The sequence below is a fragment of the Haemaphysalis longicornis genome, unplaced genomic scaffold (genome assembly GCF_048455015.1).
Source record: "Haemaphysalis longicornis isolate Haplotype H1 unplaced genomic scaffold, Haemaphysalis longicornis Haplotype H1 scaffold_10, whole genome shotgun sequence".
NCBI classification, from domain to species: Eukaryota; Metazoa; Arthropoda; class Arachnida; order Ixodida; family Ixodidae; genus Haemaphysalis; species Haemaphysalis longicornis.
Window position 1 is genome coordinate 103,350,658 of NW_027526204.1, and position 27,671 is coordinate 103,378,328.

Consider the following 27,671-nt stretch of genomic DNA (forward strand, 5'->3'; position numbering starts at 1 on the left):
TATCTTGAGTTATTGCTGTTGTAACATTAATTTGCAAAAAAAAAAAAAAAAATCAAGGACAAATACTGCAGCCAACACAAAATAGTCGTATTACATTGCTGCGAAGTTTTTTTTAAGTGTACATTACTATCCCTCTTAAAAACTCCCGCATTTCGGTGTGCCAAAGGTTAGGCCCCCACACTTGTCAAATTTAGCACAAACTGTTAAAGGGGCCCTGAAAGGCATTTTGAGCACACTAAATGAACTAGCGCAATCGCTAGATTGGGTCGCCAACGTCACCTGTGCCAAGTATTACTCTTTTACGCGCAGCGGAAAGCTCACACTTTTGTTGCAAAGTTTGTCGCTTTTTTCTCACCCTTTCCTTCGTGTTTTTGGACGCCGCCATCTTCACATGTCTACATCATCGATTCCCAGATGTTCGTCATGAGCTAGACATCCTGTTATTGGGCGGCTTTTTCACGCACTTCCGGCAAAGAGATGAGTCGTCTGCTCAGCGTCGGCTCGCCGGCTGATCTGCCAGCGGAGTGCCGGAGTGCTTTGACATTTTACGACAAACGAAACAAGTGTAAACAAACGCTTAACCGTTTGTATTGAATGCAACACGGCCATAACACGACGTGGATTTTATCTTACGTGAGTACGTACCATAAAGAAAGTCCCGTGGCACTTCTTTGGTGCAATCGCAGAGAACGCCCTGAGCCGAATGCCCGGGTTTGACGCGTACATTTTATTCAACTTCAAAAGAATCCAGAGATGCGTTTCGAACGAACGCAACGTCACAACATGCGTTGCAAGTCTGAACCGCGATTGACAGACGATGAGTTGCCTCCTCCTGCCCGTCGTAAATTCGGCACTCACCTCACACCCGGTGTGCGGGGACGAGCAGCAAGTCACAACTCTGGCGCGCAAGCGAGAAGGCTTTTAGCCAGGCACACTGCACATACCCCATGCGAGGTTGAGTGCTACGTCGTTCGAGAAAGATAATCCAGACCATGGGAAGCACTATCCACCCGCAGAAGTACAATGTCGCATTTCATCGCGAAACGAACGCGTCCACAACACACAGGAGGCGATGCACACACACACACACACAGCTTCGGTCGCTGCATTGGCTTAGCTGCAAGCTTCGTTCGGACAATCAGCGATGCTGCGACGATACAGAGCTGCGTGAGGACGACGTGCTAACCACTTCACGTATTTAAAAACACAGGGGCAAAGAACTAGGTTCATCGGAAGCAAAAAATCTTTCCTCCATTATAGTGCCTGAAATATACTGGCTAGTGTGCCGAGGGCGGGCTCCAGGCGGGCGCCGGGAGCGATGTACGCGGCCGTCTGCCGCTTGGGGCGCTGCCGTGCGGGAGTGTGCGCGTTCATCCGGCCCGAGCAGATCGCGCGGTACCTCCGAGCTGCGTAGCAGACGGCAGCGGCAGAACTTTCCATTCCCGCTTGCGACGAAAGCGAGCGAAAGCGACGGGAATTCTGTCGCGCAACCAAAATTTGTCCCGACCATTCGACAAAAACGATCGTCGCGCGACAAAGCGACGGAATTCCTGCCGCTCTCACTCGCTTTCGTCGCAAGTGCGAACGGGCCTTTATGCGCAATCTCCGCCCCACATAAAACAAGCTCTTGCTTGTCGCCTGGGCATACGGTTGTTATCTGACTACGTTACACTCTGCTTGCCAGTGTATTTAAACGATGTCACTAGGTTTGAAACGTACGCGCTCGGCGTGCAGCTTTGTAAACGCAAGCGGTTTCACATACGCACGCTATTTTGCTGCTAATAGAGCTTTAGTACAGCGTTTGTGGCCTTTGCATACGCTAAACGCTAAATTTTTGCGTCCCGCTACGTGACACCGCGATGGGAGTTTTAGTAGAGCGTCTCATCAGTTTTGCGTAGCGACACACTAATGCATACGGCGCCATCTGTCAAATGTTTTCCGAAATGTCTCGCCGGCTGATCTGCTAGCGGAGTGCCGGTGTGTTTGGACATTTTACGACTATCCAAACAAGTGCAAACAAACGCTTTCCCGTCAGTGTTGAATGCAACACATGGGTGCAGCTTGTCAGAACACGGGTTCTCGCTGATCGAGTGCAGCGTTGGTTTGCTCTTCGCCTTCACGTTCATCGCCGCTGATAAAGCGATCCGATCCGGCGTGTTTTGTGCACGGGTTCTGTGTCGGTTGAAAATGTCTTTTTTCACATGCCGCCGGTAGTAGGAAATACAACCACCGCAAAATAACACCCGGCACCAGCGGGGCCACATCTGAGACCGCGCTTTTTGGATAAACAGTGCGCGGTGCACCAAAGGGAACGAGCGCACGATTCTCCCCACGCGGCTGCGAGTTCGCCGCCGATACCAACTGCAGCTACGTCACCGCGAAAGGGCAAGGCCAGGCCGCACACATGCGGCCAGGTCATTCGTTCGCTTTTCCAGCCTGTGTCCATGGTGTCTACAGAGATGAAAAAGCCGAAAGAGCTGGCCCGTAGCAGACGGCAGTCTGTGGGAGCGCAATAGCGGAAGTACGTCACCGCTGAGGAGCGGAGCATCATGGGAGGGGAGGCCAACAGCGAAGAAACAGTTGAAAGGAGGAGGAAATACGGCGCGACGATAATTCGCGGTTTTTGATTTACGATTTCTCAGCTAATACACATCGCTTTAACAAAATTCTTGCAGGAGGAGATTGCTAATACATTGCTTTATTTGGTTACATGTACATCCATGCATCGGCGGAAGGCATTTCAGGACCCCTTTAAGTACATGAAGCATTTCCTTATACTGTTTCCTAAGTGACAGTTATGAACCTTATAGGGATATCAAATTTATCAAATTTTTAGGATTGACATTACTAAAGAATATTTCTGGAATTTTTGAATGTATAAGTGCAGCCGTAAAAATGGGCTATGCGCTGCCAAATACAAATAAAAGTGTGTATCTTGCAACACACTTTATCTTTTAGCTTGGAAAACTTGCAAAGTGAGTGGAAAACAAAACAAGCAAAAAAGGCGGACACGTTGAAACAACCGCAACAAGGTTCACCTGGGAACCAACCATTAAACTGCCCTTCATAAGAGCAACATCTTGCCTTAATAAAGGCCAGTCCAAAAGCTTTTAATAAACCAAGTAAACCGTATTGCTGTGGTTTCAATGTGTGTCCTATTTTTTACATACATACAATATATGTACTTTTTGCAAGCAAGGGAGAATCGTATCATGGAGCTCCGTGGATTCAGTCCAATGTATCGTTCCCATATTGCTTTGAAGAATGCAAGTTTTCCATGCACTTGTTTTCTAGCGTTATCATGCACAAGAAGCAGCAACAACGTGAACTTCGTTCTTTTTTACACCCTTTTGGCGCTGGAGTAGCTATGGAATTCTGTTTCAATTAGCACACGTTCATGCTTCTGGTTACACGCTGCAACAATGCCTTCTTTTTTATGGGACGGGTAGCGAAGAATAGTTCGTGTATGCTGTTTCAGCGCACATAAGAGAGAAGCAGACGGTTTTAATTAATCTGTGCCCGTCCACTAGAGAAAGCCTCTTGACTTAGTGTAGCTTCAGTAGAAAAAGGCTAAATTTGCGGGAAAGAACACCTACATGGACGCCTCGGGACGCCTCCCGGCGCTCCGCTTTCTCTACCAGTATTGGTCTAACTGTGAACAATCTTTTTCATTTTTTAGTGTATTGTCCTGTATATATGTATGTATGTATCCCTACCCACTCTTTCTCCTCTTTTTGCTGCCTGTTGGTTTTCTCTATCTTCCACAGCCCACACCAGCAGGCGTTGTGATGTCCACTCTTAGGTGAGACGAACTACGCCTGCGGGAAAACATTCCTTTTTGTTGCTTGTGATGGTGGTGGTGGTAAAAAAATTATTCATCCAAAGCTGTACAGAAAGAGGCGCCGGCTGGGAGCACCGGCACACTACAGTCCCCTAGTCGACGGCCAGGAGCCCGTGGGCCCTAGCGGCGAGATCGGCCAGCCGGATTGCACACTCTGGCACTTGTGGGTCGGAACTGAGCAGCGTAGCCTCCCATTGCTCTAGCGAGGCTGAGTAGCAGGATGTCCAATGAGTCAAGAGGTACAACGCGTCAAAAGGTCCATATTGGATCTCTCGACTCGTTGGACCTCTTGTCTCGTTGGACCTCTTGACTCCCCGTGGACCTCTTGACGCGGCTGAGGCGAGTCGAAAGGTCCAACGAGTCGAGAGGTCCAAGCTGTAACAAATCACCGCTACAAATCACAGCCACGTTTGGGCTTCAAGTCGCGGCGTTATTACGAAAAGTTGGAAGTATAACGCGACTGCGTATATAAGTTTTGTATGTATATAATAGTGTATCAGTGGAAATTATAACGCGTCTGTGTATTAAAGTTTTGTAAGTATATAATTGTTTATAGATTGTGTATATATTGCCGCGAGCATGTCTTGCCTTTATTTTTAGCAGCGCACGGCCGCGCCAGGCTATTTTAGCTTTTTAGAGCTGAGCCGAGGTTTTCTCCGTTTATTGTGCGCAGCGCCGGGCGACCTTGTTTAATATGAAGATGGTTTCCCCCTTTCGATACTTTTGCATATCAAACGTCTCTTTGATGAACAATGTTTCCGATCCAATTCGATTGTTCGGGATATAATAACGCTGAAAAATAAATACTCACCGGGAAGAGTATACATTGTAGTCGACGACGCTCGACCGTGCACGTCACTTTGTAGGGTGCTTCTTCAACGTTTGTGTTTACTTGATTGTTGCGGACATCTCATTCAATTTTAATATCATTACACTGTTCAATAAATGGTTCCTGTAACTTTGCGTTTCTGTTTTAATAAACGTTCCTCATTACACTTTTCTCGAGTAAAATAATTAGCATGGCGCTTAAAGACTAGATAATCGACAGGGTGTGTCGGCGTTGGGAACTTGTTAGATGGAAGCTGAATTATTTTACTTTGCAGGGACGAAGAAACGCGTATATCGTGCTACGCGTTGAAAGAAGATTATTTCTGGTTGGGGTCTACAGCATTCGGCAACCTTTCGGAGCAGCCCCGATTGCTAGTCACGATATAAAACAAACAGAACACACGAGAATCCAGGACTGGTCAAAGTTACGCAAGGAAGTACTGACGATTAAGAGTACTGAGATATTAAAAGGGAAGGCTATACGTAAGATGCTGAAGGTCACTTCTATAGAATCGGTATAGTATGTTTCATAGAACGCGTACACTGGAACACCGACCCTAAATTGTAAAAGTACAAAATATGTCACTCAAGAGTCGGTGACCGTCACCAGGAGCCGTTATTAGCATATAACCGTGCAATCTGGAAAACAGCCTGTCTACTTTTCGCCAATAACCATATAGTAGTCATATAGTACAGAATCATCAAAATAGCTAGAACAGTCAGTAACCATCACAAGCAGCCATTAATCGCAATGTAGACCCGCATAACTGAAAGGAGTACTGACTCGAAATTTTCGTGTTACGTTTTTTTTTGCTGCTATGGGTACCTATTAGCCCACATTAGATGGTCGATAGCAGACTAAACAATAATTTACGGCGTCGTCTTTTCGTGTCAGTTTCGGTTTCACAAAACGAACGAGTGGCCGCCATGACAGGAAATAGCACTTGACGTCACCATTCTTGTGGCACCGCTGCAGGTCTGGACGCGCGCGCGAGCGACCGCACGCGCTCGCCCAGACGGGTACAGGTCTTCACCATCTCCGCGCGCCCGGACAGCACGACGTCGATCCCAAAACCATGACGTGTACACACGGTGTAGCAGCGCGCGCCAACCGCAGCCAGCGCGTCGGCTACGTCACGGGAGCCCCGACGTCGGCAGTTTGCGGCAAGTAGCAGATGATGTCATGCTAGCCCGCTCTGGGCTTTCTCGTGCGGACAGAGGTTAAAATGGATTTAAAATACGTTATACGGAACGGCTACTGTTCGAACTTTCTGGGAGATGTCTCCTGATAAAAAGTAAGCATTTTACATCGTTATCTCAGCTTTGAAATTTCGTGTCCTTTTAACGACCAAATATTACTAAGAGATTTTATTGCATTCAGCCATTTTATAAAATGAGCTGAAGGGGTTAATGTATTAAGAACGGCTGAGGGGAAATTAAAAATGGAGAAGACCAAAAAAAGCAAGGCTCGTTGGACCTTTTGACGCGTTGGACCTCTTGACGCGTTGGACCTTTCGACGCGTTGGACCTCTTGACGCGTTGTACCTCTTGACCCAAATTGGACCTTCTGACTCGTTGTACCTGTTGACTCGGCTGTCACGTGACTATTGGACCTCTTGACTCATGGGACCTCTTGACCAGAAGCGGGTTGGAGGGGCACGCGCCCAACTTGTGAAGGGAAGCGAAAGGCGCGCCGCACCTTGTGCACGTGTGGCAGTATCGCGTGGGGAAGGGGGGGTGGCACAATGCAGGATGCGGGAAAGTGTTCGTCTGGAGTGGACGCCACTGAACGGACTGCCTGCGCTTTAAGGTGTGAGCGGGGTATCCGTCTAAGGCGGTAGTGTTGTGTTATGTGCCGATACGCAACCAGGCGATCCCTCCCTCTTGCCCGAGGTGGAGAGGCAGCATCCGAGGCACCCCGGCAGCAGAAATCTCGGGCTACCTCGTTAGCCAGCTGGTTACCCGGAAGGGATTGTACGGTCGCAGTGCAAACGACATCGCCTGAGCCGTCGATGATCGTTGAAGCCGAAGAAACGGCCATCGCACTGGCAATGACGTCTGCAACTTCGAATAAACCGCTTCACGTAATTACGGACTACCAACAGGCATGCAGGAACTACGGCAACGGTCGCATCTCAACATCCGCCCTCCGATTACTCAAAAAGCACAAGGATACCCTGAAACCTACCATACTGATATGGACACCAGGTCACGCAGGGCTCGACGGAAACGAGCGAGCACACGCTACAGCCCGAGCATGCACCATCCAGGCATCGTACCAGTCGCTCCGTGACCCAGATCCTGTCCAGCAGCAGTTCCGTGCACTTCTGCAACACCACCGCGTTGCCAAATGTGCCTACCCACCACCGCACCAGAAGCTTACCCGAGAAGAGGCTGTAGCCTGGCGGCAACTACAGACCAACACATACCCCCACCTTAGCTTCCTGCACATCATACACCTCACAATATATACACCAACATGCCCACACTGCAGTGAACATGCAACACTGTACCACACCACGTGGGCTTGCCAGAACACACCAGCAGCCCCCATTATTCGCACCCCCACCCTCGAGCAGTGGGAGGCCGCGCTGTGCAGTTCGGACCCTGAGGACCAGCGACAGTTGGTGGACCGGGCACGCAGGACCGCAGCCGCCGCAGGGGCCCTGGACTGAGGGCTTCTCCCGCTTTCAAGCGCAAATCTGTTGAATGAATGTTTTTACCACCACCACCACCACCACCCGGAAGGGACGAAAGGGCTGGTGTCCATATCAGGCGTGGGCAATGTGCAGGCGGAGTCGGTGTAATTAAGTAATTAATTGAAAGAACAGTTGCTCTCCTGTAAAACGTGCTCCACAGCAAGCAGTGTAGCACTACAGTGAAGGGTGACGTAGCAAAGCGGAGCGACGTGCGAAAGTTTGAAGGATTAAGTGCTACAAATAAATCAACCCAAACCGAGCACCTGCCATTGAAAAAACAAAACAAGAAATGTCTTGATTTTTTTACTACGCATGTTACATGCGAGGCATTATTGCCGTGCGTGGGAATCATGAAAGGCGACGTGTTTACGCAATTTTCAATGACTGCTTTTGTTGTCGCTATTTCGTACAAAATCACTTATTCTTATCTACTGGCATGGTCACCTTTCAGAGATGAAGCTACAGCATTCACCGCAGGCTGATGCAACCTCCCCTATCTTCTTATCGCGGAGGTTCAGTGGGCAGATCGAGCACACCGATCACCTGCGGGCTGCAGGTGACTTGCTTGGCGTACGTATACGCAGTATACCTGTCAGTCCAGAACGTCCCACTCGAGCAGAACGGCGAGCTCATTTCCTGAGTGTGCAGGGACGTCCGGCGGTTACAGACAAGGCACTCGTAGTACTTAAGGACCTCAATGGGTACCTAGCGGAATTGGGTGGACATACGGATAGAAATGGGGCCCTCGCCCTCCAACTCGCGAACCAGCAAAACCTGGAAATTACTAATTTGAGTGCACATTGTGAGGGGCAGTAAAGGTGGTGCGCGCGGGGTAGCGAAACAGCGATTGACTACGCGTTGGTGTCGCCTCGCCTTGCAGAGATGCTGCGATGCAGCGACGTATGTACAGCCTCGGAAGCAACCACAACCGCCTCCGGCTTGAACATCTTGTGCTCACAGGAGTTCGAAGATAGCAGGAATAGCCGGGAGGCCACTTCGCATGAGCAATATGTGGAGGTTCAATGACAGGTGATGCTCAAGCACATGGCTGAGAGGAAGACTTCTAAGGCAGGGCTGAAAAAAACAATGGTGCGTGGGACAAGGAAGGGGTGGGGGCGTACGTGGCACGCACACAGTACCTCGAGAAGGAGCACAAGATACAGGCTCCCGTGCAAGCAAAATGTCCGTCACGTGAATCCCCCATAACCGGAACAATTGCAGTATCCTTGGACCTTCGCACTGTGGTGTGGCTTGCAGAGCTTTGCCCGCGAACAGGCATGTAAAGGAAAGAGCACCCCTGTACATGAACGTGATACCAAACATTCATATGATGCCGAAAATAAAAATTACAGGCCTGCTACGCTCAGACAAGCGGTACAAATTTCGCGATGCATTCTAATTTCTGACGCAACGGTTTTGGAAGTTCTGCGTCTTGTTCTGAAGTAGCTATCGTCACCGCTCTGCTTAGTATCGTCTCGTATGAAGGGCACGCGCATTCAAGCTTGCCGTCTTTATCTGGTACATACTGAGTCTGTTTTAGCAGGGGAGATCGTCTAGCTATTAGGCGCCGAAGTTAAGAGGTTTCCTGTTTCGTGGCTATCAAGGCGGCGACCACCCCTTCTGCGGTGGCTTATAGACTGGTTAATGTGGTCACAAGAAGGGAAGTCGATTCCTTGACCGCTTCAAGTGAGGTGTGCTCTGCTCCATAAACAAGCGTGGGCAGCTGCGGGGAAGACACGAAGCTAACGACACAGAAAATGGCATCCGAGTGTCAGGAATGGTGCGGACGTCTCTGGGCGGTTCCGTTAAAATTAGCGTATTAGTTACCCCTGCGATCGAAGAGGCAGCAAGAAGGACGCGCTCCTGAGGCGTCACTTTTTGACTGACTAGGGGACAGAGACAATTAGCAAATAGTTGATTTCGTTCAAAGATACATATCTATGCAGAAAGCGACACCGGAATATTTCAACAGGTTGCGAACTTGTCTGAGAAATAAAACGGGCGCATGTATTATAATCGAAGTAAAAACGCATAAACCACGAAAGCAATCGCGAATGAATCAAATGTGTCCACGCGAACGATGATAGAACACGCACACAGCCACTCCACTCAAGAGTCACTCTTAGCGCTCAATCAGTCCAGTTAGTTTTGTCCCTCGTGTCACGGGCTAGCTGGCTGGCACATGTACTAGTGCAGCTGCGTCAAATTTCCCGCCACGAACCTCCGCATCAAGTCGTCGACGGCTCGTGTCTGATCAAACCCCGGGTAGTGTCCGGCGTTGACGAGCACGACAAACGAAAAGTCGCCCGCCGTGGTCACGTATCCCGAGACGCCTTCCTCGCGCCCTCCGGCGAACCAGGGCGCGCGGTGGGCGTGCCTGAACTTACCGGCACGGCTCCAGTTGAGACCGCGCAAGAAGTCCTCGGTGGGGTTGACTGCGAATATCGGATCCAGCTGCCCGGTGTACGCGAGGAAGCGGTAGTTGTCCATAAGGGTGCTCACTATGTCCGATATGTTGCGGAAGTAGTCGAACGCCAGTTTCGCGTTGATCTCGGCGTCCCGACGGAACTTGGCGTTGCGTCCCACGTGGACGGCTTGCTTGAAGTCGGCGGAGGCCACGTGCTCACGGTACGCAATGAACTCGGCTGGCTGGACGCTCTGCAGCACGTTCCCGTCGAAGGCGTAGCCGCTCAGGCGCTGGAACAGCGTGGGCTCCTGGTTTGGATCCGTATTGACAAACACGGTCTTCATGAGAAGACCGAAGGCATCCATGGAACGGTTTGCGGTCACGAGGTCCTGCGCGTCCGTCATCGCCTTCTTGTAGATCTGCCAACCCTGGTAGTCGAGTACTCCGAGCTTGTGGAAGTAGTCGGATTGGTCCAGCATCGGCACCACGGGGCCCAGAAAACCGACGCCGCTGACGACACCTCGCAGTTTCACCGGGAGGTCCGGGTTCTCGTGGATTCGGATGGCCAGGGCTACGGCGGATCTTGCTGCGTATAGAGAGAAAATGCGTCGTTAGTTTGAGTGACGTATTTGCATTGGTTGATTTTTAGCCACGCATAGCCGCACAGGTCATCACGGCTGTGGAAGGCCGATGGGTCAAACGAGAAAGAAAATTGGCATTATTCTAACTGCGAATACAGATATTTTGCAGGATGTTGACGGGCTTTCAGTCAGCAAGAATTAGGACGGAGAAGTTTGGAGTGCTGCTTCAGATCAAATTCACAGTCAATGATGAAAGAGGAGCAGGATAGCACAGAAGCACTGAACAATCACCTAACTAAGGTAATCGTGCAATCAGCAGTAGCTGTGGGCGGCCCCGCAAGTAGTAGACTGTCTCAAAACACGAATTCAAAAACGCAGACACACGACAGTATCAATTGCGAAAGAACTTACGAATTGACTGTTTAGTCCCAAATTAAAAGCAATATTGCGAACATTCATGCATACAGAACGGCAACAAACTGAGGAAACATTAAAGCCTAGGGGCCATGAAAACGAAGCAAAAGTTTGGTTCACGAGAAAGGCTGTATGTCCCGATAACAGCAATACCAGTTTTATAGCCTACTTCAAACAAACACACATTCAACAGTGGCAACCCCTTAGCCACTTTGCGGAATTTTTTCTATGACGTCACAGAATCTCGTTTGTGCGATTGGCGGCTCTCGACCTAAGCCACCGCCAAAACATTGTAGTAGGGCTTTTAGTTCCATTTGATTATATCACTTGAATGACTAATGCGCAGTTAACACACCGATAAAGATGTTTTTAGCGCGGGTCCATAACACGTCACTCGTACCCACATAACGTCACTATGGCGCAAAATTTGAAAGTTGTTCTGTATTTATCGCGCAATTCCTAGAATGGAGCTGGGTGAGCTACCAAAATCTTGTTCTTTCAAATAGAACAAAGTCGTATTTTGTCTTCATTGCCTCTTTGAAGACAGCAAAGAAGAAAACTATTGGCAGAGATGGAGTGTGCGCATTTAAAGACGAATGACATCTTCCTACAGAGTCGATTCGTACAAGACCAAGAAGACATGCTCAGAGAATTGACTTACAAAGTTCGATTGCATACGGGTAACAGTAAATATAAAAGAAATTGAAAATAATGTTAAACAGACATGGGCGCATACATGTAGGTACTAATAGAATACCAGAACAACTTGATGATTATACCTTGGAAAGGTTGTCAGAGCTAATCGAAACCTTAAGAACGAAATTAGACGCATAATTGGAACAGGCAGGGCTGCGTCCGGCAAGTATACTGATGTGATGAGTAGTGGCTTCTTCTGCCCATAAAATGAACAAATGTGCCATTCCAGTGACGACATATGGGGCAGCAACTTTGGATCTTAACTCCGCAACTTAAAGGAAGCATAGGCCAGCCCAACGAGCCATGAAAATAAGGATGTTACAGGGGCAACACTTGAGCATGAGAGACGAGCCTAGTGTATTAGTGAAAAACATTGCGCCTCAAACTAAGCGGAAGAAGCGGGGTGAGACACGTCATGTAATGAGGCCAACGGACGATAGGTTGACAGCTCGTCTAACAGAACACAGCTCTGGGGTGTGAGAAAATAAATTTGCTTGCAATGTGCTTTCTGTGTTTAAACAAATTCGCGCATTGTGTTACATTCTGTGTAAATTTTAAACGTGTGCGTCGGGTTGTTTTATTTTATTTTAAATGCTACGTAACGCGTGCCTTTTGTTACGTACTTGGGATGTACTCTTTGTGTTTGTGCATGACATGGAATCGTTCGGAGTTTTTTTAAGTATCGTTTGAGTTCTATTCAACCTTATGTCAAATGCTTGAATGTTCTATTCTAAGCGCTATGTATCGCGTTTTTAGGGGCGAAGCTCCTAAAGCCATGGGTCTGTCCATCCCTTGTGTCTCGTGGTACGTGACCGCCGCATGCTTTCGGAGATGTCGCAAAGTGGGCCGCGTTGCACGCGTAAGAACCGGCTGCAACCGGCAGCGCAAATTCGGCACCGGGAGCGCGAGCTTGTCTGTGTTCGCCAACGGAGGCGCGAGCGCACGTGCACTGCGAGGGGGAGATCACGCAAGAGATCACGCCACGAACGCAGGCAGTCGTTCTCGGAGATCGAACGAGACGCAAGGACCTTTGCTCGTTTCCTCTCGTCTTGTTCGGGCACAAGTTCGCCCTAAATAAAAGTTCTTTCTTTACCGTTGTGTCCCATCCTACGTGACAAATTGTGGTGGAGGTGCGGGGTAGTCCTCGATGGCGCGGGGTCTTTCACCAGGTCTGGGCCTGGGAGCATTGACTCCGAAAATAAAAGTTGATTTGTACAATGTACGCACACAGGCTTACGTCTTCCTTAATGATGTAATGGGCGAACTTTCACGGGAGAGTTACGGTTACCGATGATCTCCCCCTCTCGAGCTTCGCCCCCCTTATCATCATTCATTCCGTGGATATGGCGTGATTTTTTTTGTTGCGTGCTTGAGAATACGTTTTCTGCATTAACTTCTACGCCGAACTGTAGGGGGGCAGAGGCTCTGTCAGGCATTCCGCCTATATCTCTGCCCTCCTCACGGATAGCACCCGTGAAAACAATTCTGAATAAAAAAATACGGGAAGACGAAGGGCTCGATGGAGGAGGATGAGCTAGGAGAATTCCTGGAAGATATTCATTTGCAAAATTCTGGAAAAGGGCGGTCGGAAGTATATGAGGCGTTTTTAAGTGCGAATGCACTTCTTAAGCGAGCCTGAATCGTCCGCCGCCGTCCGCATAGCAACAGCTGCGGTGCGCGCGCTCCTCGTCTTCCTCGTCTTCTCTAGCAACGGGGGGAGATGAACGCGCGCTGCCTGGCCGCTGGCATGGCACATACCCACGTGGGGGATCGTCCGCCGCCGTAGTCCGCATAGCAACAGCTGCGGGTGCGCGCGCTCCTCGTCTTCCCTAGCAACGGGGGGAGATGGGCGCGCGCTGCCTGGCCGCTGACATGGCACATACCCACGTGGGGGATTGGCCAGGAATCGGGCGTGAGAAGGGCTAATGCACCCGCTTAAAGGAGTACTGACACGAAATTTCAAAGCTGAGATCCGCTCTAGCAATCAAGTACAACGACAACACAAATAGGTGTCTGTGAATAAATGCACCTTTCTTTCTTTGTAGTTGTGTGTGTGTGTGTGTGTGATCTCTCTTTCGCGAACATTACCGAACCGCGCAAATTCAACTCGTGCATTCGCACTTTCACATTCTTCCCCTCGGGGAAATGCGGGGAATTTTTTTTTTTTTAAATGAGCCAGATCCACCTAACGCGAATTTGAGCAACAAGCGGTAGTTTGTTACCGGAGCTAACTGCAACGCCGCCAAAGCTATTATACGATGTATTTTACCCGCCAGCTAGGGGAAGTTTATGGCCACAAGCAATTGAAAATTATGCCGTAAATTTGGGAAATACTGGGGTGATAGGTTTGGATTTGGCATGCATATTCAGTTGAAACACCCTGGTTGATGCGGAATTCTCATGAAAACTTCAGTTAAATTGACTTTCAAGCACGGTGCGATTGAGTTTTGGTGGAAAAGGCATTAAAACATGCCACAGGGCTTCAAGAACAGTAGAACCATACACGGAGAGCAGGCGAGTCCTCTTGGCATTATTAGTAGCTCTTCTCGAATTCTTCCCTAGGATAATTTTCTTGGGCACGCCTGAAGGCACTCACGAAGTGAGCAAGCTCTTCATTGATTTGCCATGAATTTCTGGAACGCTTCACAGGAAGGCTGTTCATATCTTCACCCTAATGAAGTGGTTCGCGCTCCCCGAGGGGGTGGAGGGAGGGTAAGCGTCAGCTATTTAGTTAAGTGCTAAAATGGTATATATGGGAGTAAAGAAATAAATAAAAACAGAGTTACTTTGTAGGGACGTGGGATACGAACTGAAATCATTATTTCACATTTCCGTTTCGTTTTGTTCCCTTCTTCTGTTCATTCGTCGTTGACATCTGGGGACAGATATTTCACCCATCAGGTAATTGCCGCATGCATTTATTACAAGCCAGCTCCGAGAAACAAACAAAAAAAAAGCTTGCGAGAACAGACTGAACAGTCAAGCCAAAAGAAAACTCCCATTGGGAAATTGGACTTGCCTCATTTTGTTTGATCCATGAAATAGCTGGATCTGGATCATTTTCGATACGAACTACGACCTGCGTAAACGTTTTCAGGGCGTTATCTCAACTATTTTCTTGCCGCCCCTTTTTTAGGGTAAAGTTGCCGAGCTTTTCTTGTCACTGCATTTATCCAACTTCGTTTCGGTTTCTGGATCTCGCTAATTTCGAAAAAAAAAAAAAAATAACGCCTCATATATCGTCGCAAAAAGATGTTCCGGTACACCTTGGCTATGCACCGAGGCAGCTGCTGCATAGCCGGTGGCAAACCAAGGCGGTTGGCTATTGTGTCTGGTGATGTCGAAGTAAACAAAGAGGAAGACGAGCGCCGGTGCCCGGCTGCGAATCGCGAGCGTCCGTCTCGCTATGTCCAGATTCTTGCTGAATACACTACACTATGGCGGTAAATGTGGCCAGGGGCTGGCAATCCATAAAACCAGAATCAAGCGGTTGAGGGAAAACCCGGAAGAGCAGAAATTCACCATTAGCAATATAGTTGAAACTCACTACTCCATCTGACGAATAAGTTCTTTCACGCGTTGCATTATAACGCGCAAATAAAGAGTTCTAGCTAAGGTTTTTATTTCCTCTCAAAATGAAAGCGCCCTGAAGTACTACTTTTCGGCACGGACGCATTCATACAAGCTTGGCTCCGAGCGCTGCCTGCAGGGGCAAGGCGGTCGGCCGCGACGTCACGTTGATAGAGCGACATCATTGGCTGGAAGGGGGGCATTTGACTGGGCGACGCCGCTTTTTTCTTGACTTGTATCTGAGCATAGCTTTCACCTTGCTTACTCCAGAGAATATGGCAGATTGCTTCGTCCTGCAGCGGGAAAATTTAGTCAGATGATCATGATTGTGCTGATCAGGAGCTATTCCTTTTTGAAGTGTTTTGTCACATAGCTTGGTTGAACAGTCAGCACGGCTGCCACGACTACCGTCACCAAAACGATACAAAACTGCCGCCATCATGGTCCATGCCAAAACGACGCGCATGCGCTCCTGACATTGCGAAATAGATCCAGGACCATCGGATATATAGGCACAGCTTCCGCGCAGTCAATCAATCAATCAACTTCGGCTTCCGCAGAGAAGCCGAAGTTGATTGATTGATTGTTGGGTTTAACGCGCCGACGCAACGCAGACGATGAGGCGCGCCGTAGTGGAGGGCTCCGGATTAATTTTGACCACCTGGGGTCTTTAACGTGCGCCGAAATCTCGTACACACGGGCGTTTTCGCTTTTCGCCTCCATCAGAAAAGCGGCCGCCGCAGCCGGGAATCGGACCCGCGACCTCGTGCTCAGCAGCGCAACGGCTTAGCCACTGAGCCACCGCGGCTGATTTAGACCTGACGACCCTACTCGCCGGCCTTGCCTAATCACAGTAAATAAACCCATCCAATTAGTTGCATCTGCAACAATACGTACCTCCGTAAGACTCTCCAGCGACGTAGAAGTCACGGTCTTTGTACTCCGGGAACAGCTCGAAGAACTGCTCGAGGAAGCGGTATATGTCGCGGGACAGCTCCTCGAGGGTGGTCGGGTACCCCTCGGGGCTACCCGTTCGGCTGAAACCGGCACCAACTGGTTGGTCCAGGTAGATGACGTTCAGGTATTCGCGCAAGGTGTGCTCCCTCGGGTGCACCTTGCCGTGGGCATCGATGGCCAGGGGTCCGTTCTCGAGGAACTGACCGAACAGCGAAGAGCTGCCAGGGCCTCCCTGGAGCCACAGCAGCAGGGGAACCTCCAGGTGGTTTCGCTGTGGGAGAAACAAAATTGCGGGGCATTGCTTATAATTTTCTAACAATGTGAAAGCGAAAGCCTAGATGATCCCGCTGTTGATCTGCTGTAGAACTTTCTGTTGAACTTTGCGGCCGCGCCCGGCACCACTCGACCAGCCTCGACCTGGACAGCACCCTCAGAAGCTAGTTTAGCTTGCTCGCCATCGCCAGGAACCTTTGGTAACTTACTAAGCAGCCTTCCAGCCACACACAAAAAAAAAACAACAACAAAACAATGCAGGGAATATTAAAAAAAAATGGCCGCGCATCTGCTCCTGTCGTTGCAAAGGTCGGCGAAAGACGATAGTCGACTGGCACCCCTGGCAAGTAAATGCCTCCCTTCTCTTTCCCGCTTACCTCTCACGCTGTTCCTCCCCCGTCTCGTTCATCCCAAAATTTGCTCAAGTCAAGAGGTTTGCTCAAGTCAATTTAAATTTACTGCGTTCCACTGCTCCAAGTCGGGTGCCTCGACGCTAGCGCTGCCGTACACTGTAATCTAACAACTTCTAAACGGAAGTAACCTTTAGCATAAAGTTTACAATGGAGCTAATTTTATATTTTTTTATCCCAGGCCATTTTAAGGGTTACAGGCGTGAAGTTAAAATTGGTGTAAGGGTTACGTCACCTATATTTATAGGTTACTTCAACAAAATCTGACACGTAACCTTTACGTTGTAACCTATAAAACGCCCTGTAACCTATAAGAGATGCTTGTCACGCCATCTATCCAGGCGACCTGTGGTTTCTCCGTTGCATGACGGGATATACAGAAATGGCGGCGACCGCAGGCCCGGTGGTCGCGTTCGCGCCACTCGAGCCTTTTTACCGCTGTGATACCCTTACGATGAGGCGAGGATTGCCGTTACGAGACTTGTTTGTCGGCGTGAGTCGCAGAGACTGCGGCGAGACAGTTTGTGACTGTCAGCGCTACACGGCCCATTATTATACGACCAGCATCAAGTTGGCATGTTACCCGCCGCGGTGGCTCATTGGCTAAGGCGTTGCGCTGCTGAGCACGAGGTCGCGGGCTCGATTCCCGGCCGCGGCGGCCGCTTTTCTGATGGAGGCGAAAAGCAAAAACGCCCGTGTGTACGAGATTTCGGCGCACGTTAAAGATCCCCAGGTGGTCAAAATTAATCCGGAGCCCTCCACTACGGCGCGCCTCATCGCCTGCGTTGCGTCGGCGCGTTAAACCCTACAATCAATCAATCAATCAAGTTGGCATGTTGGACCAATGCCCCGGCGCCAGTGAAAGCGAACTCGGTGAGTATATTCCCGTAACGGTTTCCGTGTTTTCATTGGATATGTATCTTTCCGCTGGAGGCTTTTCAGTTTGAAATTGCAGCATTCGAGAGGGATTTTCGTTACCTGAATGGTTGCGTCCCTGGGTGTTTTCTGTTGTCCGCGACGGCAATTGAATGAAACTACGGGCTTGCGTTCGTTGCGTGAGATTAGAGAGGACGATCGGGCAAGCCCGCACATTGTAACAGATAACGGCGCTAATGACCTGCTTTCTGCGCTGTTTGCGCGCCTTAGTCATGTGTTGAGCGTTTGTTTACGCTGTTGGCTGCATCGGGTGCACTTGACGAGTTATTGGTCCATGTAATTGTCAGGTAGCTCTGCTTGAATAATTGAATTTTTTCTCTTTAAACTATTATATTATCGCGATATTCTGTGGGTATTATCATATTGTTTCAGCCGTCGGGGAATGTTCATTTTTCTCGCTGCATATGTTCGAAACGGTGTCTAGTTTATTGGTCTTGTAGGAATATATCCGTTAAACACAAGGTGTGCACTACAGAAAAGTAGTCCACTAAAAGCTGCCCGAAATTTCTAAACTCACTTTTGTCCAGCACAAGCCTCTTTTTTTGCGAAAGATTGCCCTACGGCATAAAAAAAGCTTTCATATGTACGACACCCCTCATTTTTGTCATTTTTTTCCCTTGAGTGGGTAAATTTGGTGTTTATCATTTTGAGACAGCGGGCCATTTTCACCATGTTAAGTGGGTTCATTATTCTCATTGGCACAAATCAGTTGTTTATTTATCCGCGTAGTATATCAGGGCACATGGTTGTTTCGCGTGATCCCATTGTATTTCAGTAAAGCGACTTTACAGAATGGTGGTATGTATGAGCCCGCATGCTGGCTGCTTGATTGTTGTTTTTTGATGATACAGAAATTGGGATGGATTTGGTTACAGGATGGGCTTGCCAAGTTACACAGAGACAAGTGCAGGTGTAAAAATGGGTGCTGCACCCTCATCGGTTCCTGGCTATTCGAAAAGTGTGGTTGTATCTGGCTACCTATGCTATGACTTATCAGCATTACTGTTTTTCCAGGCAGTGTTCCTTGAGCTGACAACCAGGACTCCCCTGCGTATGACACAAGTTGAAATGAAGTCTGATTTCAGTGGGAACAACGTTATGAAAATGCAATAACTAAAGCCCATTCATTCAAATATTCTTTGTAAAGATGGCAACCAGGCCTGCACAAACAAAAATATGATTCACTTGTAAAAATGCGAGGCATTTCTTCAAGTGTTATGGTTTTATATTTCGTATCTTATTTTGTCTCATGTTTAGTGACTCTTTCTATCAGTTCGTTACTGCATGTAGGTTATGAATTTACATAACGATGTCCTCAGCATGGAGATTTGTAGTTTTTCAGCAACTCTAGCTAGTCTATAAGATGGGTAGTTTTGCAGAGCCAAGAAGAAAAAGAGCTCTTTTTCGAAAAGAGCTCTTTAATAAAGATTCAGTTGTTAGTGAGTGCTTGTGTTGTGTTCTTTTCTTCGTCTTGTCAAGTTTGCGGTGTTCTTTTATTATGCATGTATACCAGCTGTCAAGCTGTCAAGCCTATTGCATTTTCACCCTATTAACCCTTCGGGTCATTACAGGTACAGACCTCCTGGAAATGCCACTTGAAGATAAGTGCAAGTTCTACACAGATCCACTCCCACAACACATCTGGACGATGAAAAAAATGTAAGTTGGCGATTACTTTTCACTAACAGCCGAGGAAGAAACCACCGATCAGGATCAGAACACTTTACTGAAATGAAAACTTTTCGGCTTCCACATGGCAACCTTGTTCAAAATGAAACTGCCAGTACGAGGGGGGAGGGGGATGTTTAAGTACAGCCAAAAATGTGACGCAGGCTGTGTCAGAATCGTGACAGCACGTTTCCTTGGTTTAGTGCGACGTTGGCTCTGTTGCGTGTACTAGTGATTCCACATGAAGGCGCGGAAATGTATTTGTTTTCTCTTTTGCAAGTGTATGTGCGGCCCCACAGTTTATCTCGTAGCCCAAAGTTTCTGCCTGTTGTGGGTGAAGAAGCACAAACATCGCGCGAGATAAACTGGAACACGGCACGATTAAAATTCTGGAGGGTTGGCCGGTATGGCTACAGTGGCTTCGCTTGTTCTGAACAATGCGACCAAGTTACTCTGTGTAACGATTACTGAAGTTATGTGAAATTGTTTGAAAGGCCGTAAATCACTCTATCTCTGGTGTGGCCTTTCATTTCATTCTCTGGTCTGCGTCTGCGTGTTCATTTCCGTGAAATATATTTTCGTACTTCACATGCCTGTGGTTTGGTGTAAGGGGCTTATGGCTGCACTGGATCTTGTTCCTTTTCTGAAATTTTCTGTAGATGGCTCTTCAAGGTGGGGAAATTTAGAGTTCCTGTATATCGCGTAGCGCAGGAGTTGCGCGTCTGATTGCCACATGACGCGGGTTCCAGTTCGACAGAAAGCCCGCTTTCAGTGCTGCGCACAGTCAGTTCTACCAGAGTCTTTCAGTAAAGCATTGAAAGACTCTGGTTCTACTCAACTGGGCATCGGCGGTTGTGGAAGCGGCGGCAGCGGCGGCCGCTCATCTGATAAGCGGTCCAATATCGGGCGCCAGTTTTTGCCCGGCCGCTCCTCGCCACTCCTCGCCACTGCCGCTGGCGCGTCGCCCCGGCGGCAGCTTTTCACGCGAGAAGGGTGGCTTTCCCGCACGACCTGGAACTCAAGATGGTGGATGGACGCGCAACTCTGCTCCCCTAGGGGAGCTATATACAGGAACTCTAGGGAAATCCAAGTGACGGCCTCTCACTTATATACCTCCATCTATGGCATCAGGGAACAAGTTATTCAGATGACCTCGGGTAATCGTCAGCGTGCCCTGATTTTGTGCCTGCTTGTGTACTACATAATTGCGAAGCTTATCTCTTGGAATTTTTCCAAGTGATTTTTTTCATGCAGGAAATTAAAGCTCCCATTGAAAGTTTGTCCAAAGACTGATTGCAATCGGCCTAAAAAACTGATTAGTGCAGCTTAAAAAATGATAACTTGGCGTGAGAATCACAACTCATTTGCGGGACAAGATGAAGTTGGCCGTGCAAACGCCGCAGACCGATTTTCTTTAGAAGTACGAGCGGGGCCCGCCGAGCCTCGTACGTGGTGGATGACCCCTGCGTGCACCTGCCGGCTACATTGGTGTCACTTGGGAGGGTGAGGGGTCACGGCGCCGCGCCGGGGAGGTCGACAAAAGGAGCTCTCCATGCGCTAGGCGTGTGCTAATTGAACTAGCACGTGCCATTCACGGGAGCATTCTGTGGGGTCGGCGGACGTCTGTTTGGCAGCGCAGTATATTCTAGGCACTATAGCAGCGCTGTAAGCCATGTTCATTTAGCGGACGGGTCACAATGACGGGAATATTTCGGCAACTTTAGGAAGAGAGAGTGAGAAGCGTGCAAGGGGGGGGGGGGGGTGTAAAACCACTAACACAACACTACACGAGGGGAAAAGAGAGCGATGGAAAAGCATTTTGAGAAGTTGGTCGGTGCAAGGGTTGCATTCCGTTGCGACAAACACTTCGTCTTGACCTCCGTGGTCTTGACCAGCTGGTCACCGGAGGTGTCTGGGATGAAAGTGCAACTTTGCGTAGCATTAAATAAAAATTCATATATTACAGAACTTTGAGCGCAGATGGACAAGTGCCGCGTCATTACAATGCTGCTTCTTTTTCTTTTTTTTTTTTCAGATCGGCTGTACAACACGCGCCTGTAAGTGTTGAAGTAGATTTAAAGAGCTCTGTAATCCCTGTAATGCCGGTACTTCCGTGGCTTCGTGGGAACATGCCAAGAGGCGTGGCGACAAAGTCAGTGTTTGTGGAGCAAGTGCAAGCGAACAGCGCAACTATAAATGCCAGCAGGACTTCACTGCTTGCTAATGGTTGACTTTTTTTTCGTTGAACAGAGCTGTAATAGTTAACGTTCTTTGCAAAATGCCTTTTATTATCGATGTACGCGGTATGTTGATTTAACGTTGCGATATTGTGTGGTTATTTATGTGTTTCGAAGCATGTTTGTATGTATGCAATTGCTATGCAATCAATTGCCTGTGTGCAGAGAATTGACCTTCCACGTTTTGCTACTGAAATATTCGAAAAAGGAAACAAGGAATTGCCAGTAACTAGTAATTATTAGTAAAAACTAGTAATTACAAGTAACTAGTAATCACGCCCAAAGCGGTTACTCAACACCTAAAATAAAATAAATGCGAGCTATGAGCCTCATAGCAGTGTCCAAATACAGTCGAAAATTCCCCCACAGCGCTTCTATAAAACAACTAAAATGGAGCAAAAATACTCCGAATTCAGCTGAACAGCCCTCACAACACGCCTCCCGAAAACTCCCAGTGGGAGAAGATAATATACGCCCAATGCTCACCTTAAAACCTCCCATTGTTAGTGGCAGTAAAACCTTACTCCCATATACTACTAAATAAACTGCGGAAATATTGGGAGTAGGGCAATACGCCCATCGGAAGGAGTACTGGATACTCCGACGTGGGACTAAGTTATGCGACAAGCCATTTACTCCCATTTTGGCTTATTTGTGTTCTGTTAGACCCGCGTATTCCCATCATGTGCCCCGTCTTTCAGCGCTAGCAGTATGCCTTCCAAGATAATGGTAAATGTGGCTGCCTGTCTGTTTTCTCGTTTGAGTGCGTTCTTACGCTGCCTCACTTCGTAGCGCGGTGTAATGGTCTCGCCGGCCACCTTTCGCTACTGCAAGGAACGCCTCGTGCTATGGAACACTCACCAGACACGTGGGTTTAGACCTTCGCAAGACGGATTTCTCGGGTTACAAGGTCGAACTCACCGTGGCTTGGATGTGAAGGAAGAAGAGGTGGCTGTCCAGCGTAGCGTTGACGGTTATAAGCCCCGCGTGGGCCTCGGACCCCAGGTCAGGGAGGGAGAACATGGGCACCACGCTGCGGGCTCGAGCTTCCTGCGTCTCCTGCTTCTCCACGTATGGGCTCAGGTACAGCGTGTCCTCGTCGCCGCCTTGACCGGTGCTGGCGGGAAGAATGATTCTTTTTAAAACGCCGCCTTAACCGTAAACGTCGGACTTTGTGGCACGGACCGTTAGGTTCGTTGTGTGCACAGAACACCACAGAGATGCCGGCGCGTCCTGCCACCTCCTTCAGCATCTGGGACACCTTTAGCACATTGGGCATGAAGGGCAAAACACACGAACGTAAAAAGATGCGTCTGCATATGCTTATCCGGCTCCTAAAACCGGTTCGGCTACCGGAAGACCGCCCGGATCGGCGACTCCCGCGTGCGTCCAATCTATTTTCCCGCGCCACGTCGGAAACCGGATCGCTCGGACGCGCATGTTTCTGCCTCATAGCAGTTGTGCTACAAAGAGTGGCAGGGTGTGCGTGCATCCGCGTGATGCTTTTTGCACTGTACAAGTTTAGCGCTCTTAGTCAAAGCATGAACTTGGAAGAGCCAAGGGACATCGTATGCCCTACTTGCCATGCCGGTACCAACGTTTTTAGAACAATTGTTCTAATAACGTTGGCCGGTACCGTGTCTCGCACGACATTCGACTCACGTGCGAAAAATTGACCCATGTAGGTCTGATGAAGCGATGCCCGAATGATTGTTTTCATGCGCATGCAAACGGGGGCAAAACTAGCACGGGCAGTAATAGTACTGCCACACACGGCTGTGAATGCGGTTGCTGGCCTAATATTCGAGATACGCAAGTTGCAAAAATACAAAGGGTACCGCAGCGAGAAGTAGGTGACACTTTCCTCAGGAAGAAAGCAGGAAAGAGTTGTGTAGGCATGGCGCCCGTAAATTTACGGAGGAACGATCACTTTATATATTGCTGCTTGACAGCTTAGCAGAGCGTGGGAGTGACTGGCTTCAGTGCTTGTGCCTGGGATAAAATAAAGCTAACAAAACTAGGGACCTTTATCTTTCCGTCGTGCCAGAACAGCTCAAAAAAAAAAAAAAACACTTTTTGAATGTCTTATTTTATCTTACTACCTTCTACACCGATTTTACGTCGATTCTATTTGGTATCGCAGTACTAATCTCGGGTTTATTTTTAGTTAAAGGGACAGACAACCAATTTTTGTCGAGTGTATATTCTCTATCCCAAATGAAAGGGCATCACTTAAAGCACCTTGACGAGAAACTGTTTTGCTGATAACGCCCTAGAACTTTTTAAATCGAAATTTTTAGATATGCGAGCCGTATGTGTCCCTCCTAAAAATAATGCTGGCAACCATGACATAGAGTAGTTTGGCAACATACTTTTGTCTGTATGCGAAATGAAAAACAATATTTAAAACTTGTCCCCAGCTAAAAAAGTTTGAATCACAGGCTTTCCTGTTCCTTTATGTGTTTTTTAAATGCAACGGTCTATTGTAGAGTTCCTGTATATAGCACCCCCAGGGAGCAAAGAGTTGCGCGACCGTCCGCCGTCTTGTTATACGGATTCCTGCGGGAAAGCCGCCCGTCGCGCGTGTAGGAGCCGCGCCGCCGCGCTTCCGACCGAATCCGACGGCGGCCGACGCGCGGTGGGGGCGCTTCGGTCGGCGGCGCCTTACGGCGGCTATTCGCCCCGAGCGCGAACACAGTCGGCCCCTGGCGGCGGCGGGACGAACCGCTCCTAGTGTGGATGGCGCTCTCGCGTCGTCTGCTTTTTCACGTTGCGTGCGGCGCAAGACGCGTGCTGCGCACGACAAAACAACCAATATGTGTGTTCGTTTGGCAGTAAGCAATGACATAGTTACCTCTGCTTGCGCATTTCATCTAGAAACGCAATAATCAGCGGCCGTTGCGGATTAATGCGCTGATTTAATTCCACGAAACATCTCCGCCCTGGTCACCGCTTGAGTGTGAAACGTGTTATAAACATTGCTTCCACACAATTGCACCTTTCTTATTGTTGAGTGCAGTCGTCTGCCGTTTCGGGAACGTCGAAGGATGCTTTTTGGAGGTGGCGTAGTGATTATTTAAAGGATAAAAGTTTAGTACGCGAAACGGGTAAGAAGCGACAAGACCTGTGCATACGCGGGCGAATTCCACACCCTTGTAAAATTGCGCTGTGTCCTTATAGAAAGAAGAAACAAACAAAAACATTTACACTGCACACGACCCGTGCGCTATCGCCCATACATTACCGGACACGTATTTTACACCCGCAAGCGCCTGTGTGATCGTGTCCTTCCCGTACCTTTTCTATAATAAATACCAGTTTTGGACAGTCGTTGTTTATACTGAGGAGGAGGAATAAACATTTATTCAACTGTATCGAGTTGCTGATTTTACGTATTATTTAAAATGCGTTTCTATGGATGCGCAAGAGTATTTAGGGGGATTCTCAGTTCGGTAAAATTAAGCAGTTGTGAGTTTGCGTCTGTCATGTGGCATTTCGTGTGTCATGTTCATATATATCATTTTCAAATCCGACATGAATCACCTTGTCCAGAAACGTGTCTCACTCAGCATAACCAAATGCCTAATATGGTCACGTCTTAACCTCTTAAGGTGGACCTGAGTTTAAAGAAAGAGGAGAAAACGCGTAATATAACGCACGTACCCACATGTGTGAGGGGTGTGTGCCATGACTCACTGTTTTTTTTTTCCACAATGCTTGCTTTTATTACAATTTTGAAAAAGTCGAGCCACAATTCCTAGACAATCCCGGACCAAAGGGGGGTTAATCAGTTTTGAGAATACGTACTGATTTTTCACCGCTACAGAACACGACGCCTAGTGTAGTTAGGACCCCCCCCCCTCTTCCCGAAAAAAAAAAAAACGAAATGCACAGAATTTCATTTTTTAACCAATCCCCCAGAATTAAATGCCAAGACAAAGGCGATATTCTCTTTACAAAACAAGGTAGTTACCGGGAACCCGTTGCGCTGATTCGCAACGAGAAATAAAAAGGAAATGTTTTACTACATCTGCAACAGCGCAACTTCATTTATTGCCATAGTTAGGGTTCGTAAGCGACCTTATACGCAAGAATGCAAACACATCTCGCTGTTGCAGGCACCTGCTAGATTTTAAAAGAAACGCAAATGGTCAACAGAGCAGCCGTAACAGAAAATTTGTGCTCACTGTGAGGTCCCAAAAGCTTGGTTTGCACACTGTAAACCTGCTTGTCACTTTGCGAAAACCTAGCTAAACATGAGATGTTGATTGTACTGCGTGCGTTGAGAATTCAATTCACAAGTTCACTTGCGGCGAAAGCCGTAAATAAGTGATCCGAAACCGTTATTCATCAAACCTCCCTTCAGAGTCTCTAAAATTTCATTTAAAAGACCCGTTAGAGCGGCTACATTTACATCTCTGCGCTGATCAAAATTCAGTAATTTCATGTTGCCTTTTGAACACACAAAAAATATCGTAAGCTCTTAGAAAGAATTTCGGGGCAGTTAAGTAGTGCTACCATTTCAGGGCATCCCACAAATGCAAGAATGCGTCACGCTACCAGTGAAGGCGATTGAGATTGCCATTGTAAACTGAATTTCAGAGATCGAGGCTTCCTGATTTGTTTATATTTATTTATTATTATTTGTTTCTTCCTGATTTGTTTCGATTGAAGGTTCAAAGCCATAGTCTGGAAAGATCGACCTTGCTACGAACCACAGCGTACAAGTTCATTGCCACAATTACGGCCATTCTGATATTCCCGATGAGTCGTCGCTTTTTTTGGCGTAGTAATGAAAACTGACATGCTATACATTGAACGTTGATGAACCGAACTACAACATACCACTCTTGTTTGCACCTTTCGTGCGCACATACGGCGGGAAAAAGGTACGAAGCGCGCCCACAGTGTGCATTCTTACGGGCCGCTCAGCGGAGCATCCACACTAGCAGCGCGACGCTGTCGCCACCTACATGTCGAGCTCGCGGCGAATAGTGCCGATAATAGTGCCAGTATATTCTAGGCACTATACGGCGGCTACGCTGGATTCCTGCGATGTCGCTCACGCTGATGCTGCTGCTGCTGCTGCTGTTCCTGGGCGGGGCGTGGTGCCGCTCGCGTCGGCGGCTGCGGCGCAGCCGTAGAGGGCGCTTCTCTGCGCGGCGTGGATAAACGGAGTGACGTCATCACGGCGGCGTGTGGAAAAGGGTCGCGCAACTCTTGGCTCCATGCGGGAGCTATATAGAGGAACTCTAGTCTATTGTGCACGAATGCGCCATCTGTTGGGATAGACGATGGTGGAATCTGACTTCACGTTGTGGAGGTGGGAAGTTCGATTCTCGCCGGGTTTTTTAAGCTGCCGTGGGCGTATTTGGAAACTGAAATCAAATATTTTGGCAGAACAAACACCCCTGTTTGGCAGAACAAACACCGCTGGCAGAATCGTCAAAGTTCCTTCAATGGGTCTGTTTACTGAACGCTGCCGTTGATTCTGGGCATGGAGGCTCAGTTAGCCACACTGAGAGCAACTCAGTGACGGTGGGCGGCTTGTCTTGAAAATTTTCAAAATAATGTTTAGAAATACATATACAATTTAACCTCGTACAAATACTTGTGTTAAAAGGTTCCAGTACGTAAATAAACGTTTCAGCAGTTACAGTAGCTGCTAGTTTTGCAGGTCACGTGACAGGGACACATTGTAGTGTCAAGTTTCGACGCTACGAACCACCACCCTTCCGATTTCAGGGAGTTTGCGGCCAAAATAATATTATTTCCGCCAATTTGTTAAGAAATTGGTTGTGGTTACGGGCTATATTAAACGTTGGCTTTCATATGAGCTAGAGAACATGTACGCGACAAAAATCGGTTGTCCGTCCCTTTAAAACAATGCTGCTATTGCCAGTTACGTGCTTGTGTTTTGCCTCAAACGTGCTTGCTTCCTTTTTGCTGAACAATGTTGATATGCATTATGCATACCGTCAATTTCAGTCATGCCTGTAAGTACTTGTTGCCGCATAATTGTCGCGTTTAGGTAACCCAAGAAAGATATCGCCCTCTTTAAAAAAAGGCAATCGAACCTCACGTCAGGGGTAGATAAGCCGCGAGTCGCGAGGCTAATGACCGGAGGGTCATTTTTGTGTTGTTCGGCACGCGT

General features: G+C 48.3%; 1 protein-coding gene across 2 annotated transcripts in view; it reads right to left on the bottom strand.

The window, feature by feature from the left end:
• Window positions 1–8,543: 8,543 nt before the first annotated feature.
• Window positions 8,544–27,671, bottom strand: part of LOC144159003 (venom serine carboxypeptidase-like) — a 33,274-nt gene continuing 14,146 nt past the window's right edge. For both annotated transcript variants that reach the window (XM_077690229.1, XM_077690230.1), the window contains exons 3-5: window positions 22,439–22,634; window positions 15,934–16,264; window positions 8,544–10,361 (exon numbers count right to left, since the gene is read on the bottom strand). In XM_077690229.1, the coding sequence (XP_077546355.1) occupies window positions 9,556–10,361; window positions 15,934–16,264; window positions 22,439–22,634 (1,333 nt within the window). In that variant the 3' untranslated portion in view covers window positions 8,544–9,555. The remainder of the gene's footprint in view (window positions 10,362–15,933; window positions 16,265–22,438; window positions 22,635–27,671) is intronic.